This window comes from Sinocyclocheilus anshuiensis, unplaced genomic scaffold (genome assembly GCF_001515605.1).
Source record: "Sinocyclocheilus anshuiensis isolate Anshui unplaced genomic scaffold, SAMN03320099.WGS_v1.1 scaffold2664, whole genome shotgun sequence".
Taxonomy (NCBI): domain Eukaryota; kingdom Metazoa; phylum Chordata; class Actinopteri; order Cypriniformes; family Cyprinidae; genus Sinocyclocheilus; species Sinocyclocheilus anshuiensis.
The window spans coordinates 15,951-26,689 of NW_015542503.1; the positions used below are offsets into that span (position 1 = coordinate 15,951).

At 40.3% G+C, this 10,739-nt stretch overlaps 1 protein-coding gene across 1 annotated transcript in view; it reads right to left on the reverse strand.

Moving 5' to 3' along the window:
- LOC107694204 (calmodulin-binding transcription activator 2-like) overlaps nucleotides 1-10,389 on the reverse strand; it is a gene marked incomplete at both ends in the record, with an annotated part of 24,710 nt that extends 14,321 nt beyond the window's left edge. Inside the window, 8 exons of the mRNA XM_016493845.1 lie at nucleotides 59-193; nucleotides 2,490-2,616; nucleotides 4,830-6,403; nucleotides 7,591-7,716; nucleotides 8,075-8,225; nucleotides 9,496-9,567; nucleotides 9,769-9,904; nucleotides 10,316-10,389. Of these exons, the coding sequence (XP_016349331.1) occupies nucleotides 59-193; nucleotides 2,490-2,616; nucleotides 4,830-6,403; nucleotides 7,591-7,716; nucleotides 8,075-8,225; nucleotides 9,496-9,567; nucleotides 9,769-9,904; nucleotides 10,316-10,389 (2,395 nt within the window). The remainder of the gene's footprint in view (nucleotides 1-58; nucleotides 194-2,489; nucleotides 2,617-4,829; nucleotides 6,404-7,590; nucleotides 7,717-8,074; nucleotides 8,226-9,495; nucleotides 9,568-9,768; nucleotides 9,905-10,315) is intronic.
- Between the last annotated feature and the right edge of the window lie 350 nt (nucleotides 10,390-10,739).

The following is a 10,739-nucleotide window of genomic DNA, read 5'->3' on the forward strand; positions in this document are numbered from 1 at the left end:
TGTGTGAGAGAGTGAGTGAGTGAGTGTGTGTGCGTGCGTGCGTGCGTGTTTTACTCACCATCCAGTGATAACCAGTCCAGTTGTGAGCTTGGTAACGATGAGGCGTTGCGAGCGCGATACTCAAACAGCACAGAAGAGGAGACGGCGCTGGAGTCCTTCAACACATGCAGAGCGACGAGTCCAGCTTCATGAGCTACACACACACACACACAGGAAACTTATTATATCTAACACAAAACTCTACATGCAAAATTATTGTTTTTTCATGCACTGGTCTATTTTGCTTCCATATCATGTCTCTTCTTTCAGACTAGTGAAAAGAAATCATCCAAAACACACATTTAAGTGTTTATTTTATTGCACTTATCTATTTTTGTCTGTAGATTTAGACCTCATTCCCTAGTTTTTCTCTTACAAACACCAAACTTTACAGTTTTATTCCTCTCTATATTCTGAAGGTTTGTTTATATTTCATTCACACTCATTTATACAACATTTCACTCTTAAAACAAAACACGGTGAAAATGTGTTTGTGTTCTGTCTGCTGACGGTATTTTCTGATTTATGGAGTGATAAAAAGAGAAATCCAGAATCCCCTCTGGAAAAACCTTTAACTCTAATATGACAACAGAATCAGACAAGAATTATGAACCTGGATTCAGATTTCTGTTCTGGAAATATATTAGAGCCCGACCGATATATCGGTATCGGCGAATATGCCGCCGATATAAACATTTTTTTTACAGAACATATAACACAGATAAAATGCTTCTGAATGCTGTAATTACTTAGTTTGTCCAGCAGAGCGTGCTCCATTGTTTGCTACTGGACCCAGGTCAGTGTAGTGTAGAGATGCGCAGATGAGCTCAAACTTCACCCGAGTCCGCTGCTTCAAATTATCCACCCGCACCTATATTTGATCGTCACATTACAATGATTCTAATTCTTAGTTTTGCATGATGATATGATGAATGGATGGTTCATTTTAACAGCAGATTCAGTGACGTTAGAGACTAGAGCTGATCTGCGCATCATGGCGCGGCCCAGAACTCATGCTTATCACATCGGTCACATCATCACATCGTGCGGTGCGACAAAATACAATCGAATTTCTATTGTATTTTGTCGCGCCGCTCGCATCCGGTGTAGAATAGAACCCTTTTAATATTATTATATTATATAATATTATTATTTATTCATTTTAGGTGTTTACATTTGGAAAAGCTGTGCTTCCTGCATAAACCTGCCCCTGTTGGTTTGAGTAAACTGATGCCTCGTTCTATTTATGACACAAAGTTCAAATGATTTTCAGCGGTCGCTTTGTCGCGTCTGTTGCGGCGCAGACACGGTGTCAGCATAGTTTGTCAGTACAGTCAGTAACGTAGCAGATTGAAAAGTTAGTATCTTTCTGCAGTCCAATAGACGGCATTTTGTTCTATTTGTGTTATTTATAATAAGTGAAGTTTACTGTTAAGTGCACTGATGTCAGACTCACTTTGAATAATAAAGTTTATTGATAAATTGTTAAATACCCTGCCTCCATTACATAGGCCTATGTTTGTCACATCATTATAAGTGTTTGATCACCACATTTGAGTTATCATTGCACAAAATGTGTTTATGTATATATATTCTGTTTATGTAGGCTATATACTGTATTCTATACACAGTACCAGTCAAAAGTTTGGACACACGAATGGGAAGTGTGTCCAAACTTTTGACTATACTGTACTATAATATAGCCTACACATAAAGAATATCGGCCCATATATCGGCATCAATCTTTTTTTACTCCCTAATATCGGTATCGGCCCCAAAAAACCCATATCGGTCGGGCTCTAAAATATATGCAAATTAGTGTATATTTATTTAGACAGTGCCTTATTTGCATTTTTAAACATATCATGAAAGAAATCCAAATGCAAAATGTAATACAAAAATTTTTTGCAATTCTTAACATAATCATTCAAGTATAGTGATATTTTTTATAATATTCACCTGTAGTTTTACACTTTATTTGAAGTTTAACTGAAGGAGAATTTGAAAAATCATCATAGAGACATTAATGAAGTGAGATTTTACCATTTTTATTACACTAAATAAATGTAATGTTTACACAAAAAATCTGTGTGCTTCCTCTTATTGGTCTTTTTCTTTAAGGACATGGACATTCATCTGTATGTTTGTGCTGTGAAACTGTATTGTTTTGCTCTTCAGTTGTATTGACTTCTCTCTGTCAGACTGGATGTGTTCTGTGAAGCTGTGAGCGCCTCCCTCTGGCTGTGTGTGAGACCGACTCTGACCACAGATGTGTGTGTGTGTGTGTGTGTGTGTGTGCGCCTGTGTGAGTGTGTGTGAGTGTATGTGTGTGAGTGTGAGTGTGTGTGTGTGTGAGTGTGAGAGAGAGCGAGAGAGAGAGAGTGTGTGTGTATCTGTGAGTGTGTGTGTGTGTGAGTGTATGTGTGTGTGTGAGTGTGAGTGCTGCTCACCTGGACAGTAACAGCGCAGGACTCCTGGCTGGATGAGAGAAGCAGGAACTCTGCTCTGGTCAAACACACACGAGTATCGGCTGTCCGTCTCTGACCACGGGCCTGTGATCAGCAGCTTCACTCCGCCCTGAACCACGGAGAGTTAAACACGGTTATTACATCTACCCCAAACTAAAACTAAATTGCGACCTATGCTCTCAATTAGGGATGCACCGATACCACTTTTTTCAAAACGAGTCCGATACTGATACATTCATTTTTGGTACTTGTCGATACCGATACCTGTATTTTCACAGCATTTGTATTTTTTTTTTAAATATTGGGTACAGAAACAAAATAATAATAGTAATAATAATATGAATCATGTTAGTTGGCTTCATTTAGCAAACATACATTACCTTCATTTATTTCCACACTTAATTATACCTGTTAAAATGTATTGTATAAGCGTTTGTTACTTTCACTGTTCATTTTAATGGCGCATTAGAGCAGCTCAATACTGTAATCACAAAACGTTTTTATAATAATACAGGGAACCACTCGTTATACATTATACGAGTGCACGCTACTATTTTGGTGATGTAATTTGCGTCACGCGCAGTGTACACGGACCCTCGCATACGAGTAAAAACCGAAGTATACTTTGGCCTTAAAGCAAGCTAAACATACACGTTTGTATTGGTGCAGAATGAGAGAGACACTTACAGTCTAGCGCATTTCACCCCGTCTGCTAGTTTCTCTTCTGCTTTAAATAAAGTTGTGTATGCTTGACGTTTAAAATAAATGCTGTTTATAGTGAATGCCCCTATAATTTTTGTTTGTTTTATATTTACGATTTAGTTTTAATCCAAATGCATGCACTAATGGCGCGAACAGCAATCAAGAATCAACAACAGAAGTGTGCGCGCTCAGACTCTCTCTCTCTCACTCTCCTTACCGTCAAATAACTTTAGTAACTTGTGCATTGTTTAACTTACATGCTTTTGACATATCTGATCGAACTACAAACTTTCCAGTGATGTCTGTGAGATATTCACTCGACAAGCTCGCGCTCTGCTTATCAGCTCGCGCACATCCGCTATACAGGCGTGAATATTGAATGTTTAACATTATATTAATTACTTACATGTACTTCATAGACATCCTTAATCTCTAATAACTCTATTCTACTCTCTGTTGTTCTGTTTTCAGTGTTTCTTTTTCTGGACACATTAGTGTCATTATTGTCACACTATTTTCCTGTTTTGATACTGTAAAGCTGCTTTGACACAATCTGTATTGTTAAAAGTGCTATATAAATAAAGGTGACTTGACTTGACTTAAAACCATTAAAACATTCTTGTTATATGAAATAAAATGTGTTTTCATTTTAGTAATTTTGCTACTAATTTTAGTATTTAGTTTGTAATAAAATAACACCAGTGTAATTTTAGTATAATTGAGATGCTATCATAGTTTTTATTTATATTTTGAATTTTGAAACATTTTCATTTTCATTTTAAATAAAGTTTTAGTAATTTAGTAGTGTTTTTACCATTATTTTTTTGAAGCTGAAATAAAAAGTAAGTTTTAATATATTTTATATCAGCTAGTTGCCAAGGCAACATTTCACATTTTCACCTAATTTACCGTGAAGAACTAAAGCTAAAATAAAAATGCATAGACATAAAAAAACAAACTTAAAAAAAGAGAAAAAACCACAAACAAAAAATTTAACTAAAATTAAAATTAAAATCGAAAATATAAAAATAAAAACGAATTCAAAAACTAAACTATATAGCATATAAAATATAAACCATAGTAGTCTCAATTATACTAAAATAACACTGGTGTTAACCAAGCGAAACACAAGCAGAAACACATTTTATAATCAGAACAGATCTTTTCTTCTTCTTCTACAAATAGTCAAAGCTTAAACTTCATAAAATAATGTTTCTTCACCTAAGAGACTTTATTTTGTATTCATTTTAAATGATTTTTGCAATGGATTTGCAGCAATTAAAGAAATAGTTCACCCAAAAATGAAAATGAAAATTCTGTTATCATTTACTCACCCTCAACAAGTTTCTTTCTTCTCAAAAGATGATATTTTGCAGAATGCTGGTAACCAAACAGGTGACGGTACCCATTGACTTCCATAGTATGAAAATTAATACTATGGAAGTCAATGGCTACCGTCACCTGTTTGGTTACCAGCATTCTTCAAAATATCTTCTTTTGTGTTCAACAGAAGTAAAACATTCATACAGGTTTGGAACAAGTGGAGGCTGAGTAAATGATGACAGAATTTTCATTTTTGGGTGAACTGTCCCTTTAAAGAAGAGGAATGAAGATTCATACCTCGGGGTACGACCACTCGGGCGAGAAGTCTGTGATGTTGGCCAGACGCTGGGTTTCCGCTGGGTTTCCTCCGGAGTTTGTAAGAAGCGGGAAGGGCAGGAACGAGGTGGACGGTGTCGGCTGCGGAGGAACCATGTAGCGGATGGGGTAAATGGGCGGAGCCAGGGTGGGCAGGTGACTGATGGGCTCCTCTATAATCAGCTCAGATATGAGGTCGGGGAAGGCGGAGTCAAATGTAAGCCCCGCCTCCTCTCCGTCTATATGGCCGCAGTGGGTGGTGTCCATGGGTGTGACTTCTGATTCAAAATGTGTATGAGTGGGCGGAGACTGCTCCTCCTTCACTTGTATGTGACTCACGCTTGGGGGCGTGGCCGGGGGCGGGATCCGATTCGGAGGATGAATGCACATGGAGTGCTGTGACTCCGCCTTTTCTCCCTCTGGAGGAAGCTGATTGGTCGGCAGCACTTCGAGGGAGGGTGTTATTTGGGTGGCGGGCGAGAGCAGATTGGTCAGGAGATGACCGGGCGGGGCTTGAGTGGCGAATCCGGTGGGAGGAGCTCTGGCATCGGAGGGCGGGACAGACAGAGGGGAACTCAACGAATCGAGTCCTAAAGATGACTCCAGACACAGCGGGAGCAGCGCGGGAGTCGTTCGCGTCGGAGAGAGTGAAAGAGACAGCGAGGGCGAGGGACAACCCAGAATACTCTTCCTCTCCGTCTCAGAAGAGAGGGAGGATAGAGACGATGGAGGAGACGTGGGAGAAAGAGACAGAGCCAGAGATGGCGGCTGAGGAGATGTAGAAGGAGGTGGAGACGGGGAAGAGGCGGAGGAGAGTGAAAGGGGTGTGAGGGCGGGGCCTCCGTAGGTCTGCCCCTGTTTGGGGCTGTTTAGGAAGGAGTCAGGGTCAAATGGGAGCAACAAGGGCGATGGCGACGTTGGGTTTGGGGGCAGGAGTGTCCCGGGGGTGTCGGTCAGCAGCAGTCCTCCAATCACAGGGCTGGGCAGGAGAGTGAGTGACAGCGTGGCCACGCCCTGATTGGGAGGGGCGGGGCTCTGTGGGGAGGTGGAGCTTGACAGGGAGGGTGTGTCCTGTTTGGGCGGCACAGGAGATATAACGAGACGTCCACCGGCGCGGGTGAGCGACAGGTGGGTGGAGCCTAACTCTGCGTTTGGCTCCTCCCCACAGCCACAACCCACCGGCGCTGCCGTCGTCATGACGATGAGTGCCGCCAATCCACCCCGCTGGTCACCATAGAATCCGTTTCCATTGCTAAGAGCGATTGTCGCCGCCCGCTGCGTTTGGGGCGGACTGGAAGACAAGGAGGAGGAGGCGGAGCATGGAGAAGCCACACCCCCCTGATCATCGCCTCGCCCGCCCTCTTCAGGCTGCTTCCTCTCTGAAGGCACAACAGCGACTAACGCGTCGCCCGGTCCCGCCTCCCGCCCGACCTCTGAGCCCTCATTGGCCAGATTCAGCAGCTCGCTCAGGGCGGGGTGAGGGGTGGGCAGTTTGGGCGAGATGATGCGGTGTTTGGTGCTGTTGCAGCGGTGAGGAATGTTGGATCCGGGAGATGCTGCGGGAAACACGTCACACACGGCAAATCAATGACACAGGAAAAATCACACAATAGCATCTGAAAGTATGGGGTTTATTTAATCAGTAAAAACTGTAATACTCAGAAATATTATGACAACTTAAAATATGTAAATGTGTATTGTAAAACAGTGAATGTGTGTGTGAGAGTGTGTGTGTGTGTATATGAATGTGAGTGTGTCTGCGTTTAGTGAGTGTATGAATATGAGTGTGTGTGAGTGTGTATGAGTGTCTGTATGAGTGTGTTTGTGTGTGAGTGAGTGAGTGTGTGTGTGTGTGTGTGTGTGTGTGTGTGTGAGAATGAGTGTGTTTGTGTGTATGAGTGTGTCTGTGTGTGTGTGTGAGTGTATGTGAGGATGTGTGTGAAGTGAGTGTGTGTTGAAAAAGTGTTTGAGAGAGTGAGTGTATGTGAGGATGTGTGTGAAGTGAGTGTGTGTTGAAAAAGTGTTTGTGAGAGGTGTGTTTGTGTGTGAGTGAGTGAGTGTGTGTGTGTGTGTGTGTGTGTGTGTATGAGTGTGCGTGCGTGTGCATGTGTGCGTGCATGTGTGTATGAGTGTGTGTGTGTGTGCGTGCGTGTGTGTGAGTGTGTGTGTGTGCATGTGTATGAGTGTGTGAGTGAGTGAGTGAGTGAGTGAGTGAGTGAGTGTGTGAGTGAGTGGGTGAGTGAGTGGGTGAGTGTGTGTGTGTGAGTGTGTATGAGTGTGCGTGCGTGTGTGCGTGCGTGCATGTGTGTATGAGTGTGTGTGTGTGCGTGCCTGTGTGTGAGTGTGTGTGTGTGCATGTGTATGAGTGTGTGTGAGTGAGTGAGTGAGTGAGTGAGTGAGTGAGTGTGTGAGTGTGCGTGCGTGTGCGTGCGTGCGTGCATGTGTGTATGAGTGTGTGTGTGTGCGTGCGTGTGTGTGAGTGTGTGTGTGTGCATGTGTATGAGTGTGTGTGAGTGTGATTGTGTGTGTGTGTGTGTGTGATTGTATGAGTGTGTGTTTGTATGAGTGTGTATGAGTGGGTGCGTTTAGTGAGTGTGTATATGATTGCGTGTGTGTTTAGTGTGTGTGTGTGTGTGTGTTTGTATGAGTGTGTGTTTGTATGAGTGTGAGTGTGTGTGTGTGTGTGTTTAGTGATGTGTGTATGAGTGTGTATATGATTGTGTGTGTGTGTGTGTGTGTTTACCGCAGAGGCAGGTGTGTGTTCGAGGTTGTGGTTTGGTCTGTTGTGTTTCTAGGATCTGTTGCACCATCTGCTCCACTGAGAGCTCCACAGAACTGTTGCCTCCACAAGACCATTTTATACTGTTGACTAAACACACACATAGATATAGTCATTTACAGTCACACTGACCAGATAAAACGTGAGTGACGACCAAACGCTGAATTATTGAAAATGTAACACACACACTGAGTGATTTGAGGTTTTTTGCATTAATTTTTCAACACTTCAGCGGTCTGGTGTCAATTATTCAGTAACCACATATTCGCATCACTATGTAACGTATGAAATATTGTACTTCATGCAGAAGTCGTTCTGTGGTGATGTACTCATAGATCAGTGATTGGTTGTTTGGTGAGGCTGCAGGCGTGTGATTGGTTGTTTGGTGAGGCTGCAGGCGTGTGATTGGTTGTTTGGTGAGGCTGCAGGCGTGTGATTGGTCACTCACACATGGGTTTGAGTTGGGACAGCAGTTCGTCTCGGCTCCAGCGCAGACTGTCCCTGCGGTCGGTCAGAGCACACGACACCGGGCCAGACGACTTCACACTGTCCTCCAGCGACGGCACGTTCAGATAGTGCACTAGAACAATGTCTGGGTTCTGAACACACACACACAGGATATATATTTTTGTAAACCAATGTCACAATTAAAATAAGTGTAATAAAACACGTACTAAAAATTATGTACGTCATACAAATGCAAAATAAAAATAAACCATTTTTAAATAAAAAGCATGTTTTACATGATACATGATGAAAACATTAAAATAAAACACAAATTTTAAAAACTATAAATTTTATTTTAAAATAAAAACAATATTTATAAAAAACACTTACTAATTTATTTACTTATTAAATCACAAAAATGTAAAAATAAATAAAAATAAAGAAATTCTTTTAGAATAAAAGTAATGAAAATAAAACACTTAAAATTAATGTATTTAAAATGTATTAAAACATAAAAATGTCTAAAATAAATAAATATTTTAAAATAAAAACAATTAAAATAAAAAAGAAAAATTTAAATCAAAATAAAGAAAGTTTTAAAATAAAAAACAAATTAAAATAAAGCACTTACTAAAATTGCTAAAATCATCGAAATGTAAAACTCAAATAAAGAAATAATTTAAAAACAATTAACAAGCACTATAAATTAATGAAATCAAATGTGTAAAATTAAAATAAAGAAATACTTTTAAAATAAAAGCAAAAAAACATTTATTAAAATTTATGATAATAATTAAAAGTATTAAAATAATCAAAGCATAAAACAAACAAAAAAAATTTGAATATAACAATTAAAATAAAATACTTAATCAAAATTATTAAATCATAAATAGGTAAAATAAAAAAAATAATTCTTTTTTATTTTACTCTTTTATTACTTGTTCACTGCAAACATTGAACAAGAAGTCGTGGCCTAATGGTTAGAGAGTCGGACTCGTAACCCAAAGGTTGTGGGTTCGAGTCTCGTACCGGCAGGGATTGTAGGTGGGGGGAGTGAATGTACAGCGCTCTCTCCCACCTTCAATACCACGACTGAGGTGCCCTTGAGCAAGGCACCGAACCCCCAACTGCTCCCCGGGCGCCGCAGCATAAATGGCTGCCCACTGCTCCTGGTGTGTGTTCACGGTGTGTGTGTGTTCACTGCTGTGTGTGTGCACTTTGGATGGGATAAATGCAGAGCACTAATTCCGAGTATGGGTCACCATACTTGGCCACATGTCACGTCAAAAACATCTAGCACTGAAGCAATTCTTTGATGTTGTATAACAATTAATATCATTACAACAATAACTTCTTTTTTAATATGCACACATCCTGGCTTCTGATTGGGTAGATTAGTGTCACATGCTCATAATAACTAACCTGCAGCAGCCAATAGCATCTCCTGTGGAATGTTGGGACGATGGAGGAATGAACATAACAACCGTAAAGACACTGCAGGAGGAGAGAGAAACCCGTGAGCGTCACGTCATCACACACACACACACACACACACACACTCTCTCTCTCACACACACACACACACACACACACACACACACACGCACTCGCACTCGCACACGCACACGCGCACACACACACACACACTCTCTCTCTCACACACACACACGCTCACACACTCACACTCATACACACCTCCATGCCCTGAACCTTCAGCTTCATGTGATCCTCTCTGGTCGTCTTTCCGTCCTTCCTCTTCTTCCAGCAATATCCATCTTTCCGGTATTTGACCTTCTTGCGATTGTACAGGATGACTGAACCGTTCTGCGGCCTGTGTGTGAACATCATCGATTTCATCCACCATTCAGAAACGAGGAATTAAAAATACACTTCAATCAAAACACAACCAGACAGCTGAACCGATCTTGTTTTAAACATTCTATATTCACTACTAGATGAACACAGGCAGTTAATGCCACTGTATTATTCAATTAATTTACTTCTAGATACAATTAACTTGTGAATCATATTAAATAGGATATTGATGATAATCTTGTTCATATATTTTATTGCTATAACGGTCACCCATGTCACTTGAGAATTACAATGTTTCTCATTATCAATATTTCAGATTGAACTGCTGTTAAAACTCCTGTTTAGCTGTGTGTTGTCAGGTCAGAACTTCAGTCGGTCCACCATCAGTCAACGTGAAAATGAAATCAAACACGATCTCACGACTGACCTGGTCTTAAGCGTGCAAGAAAGCCACTCGTCATGTCTGTCGAACGAAATCAGGAACGATGCAATTTCCTGAAACACACACACACACACAACACACTTAGATTATAATCTAGTGTCCATTATAAACCAGCTGTGATCCGGGTTATTGTTGTAAATATAAAATAAAATAAAAAAATAAACATTTTCATTACTTGAAATTAAACGTTAATGAAATATAACAAATTAATAAACATAAATAAAATATAAAATAACTTAAACTTACTTTATTTCAACTAGTTGCCAAGCCAACATTTCTCATTTTTATTTAGATAAAACAAAATAAACTAAGACTAATAAGTAAAAAACAGACATTAAAAATGAGAAACAAAACATTACAAAAGCATGAAACAAAATTCCTAAAACTTTAACTCAAATGTGAGTGAAAA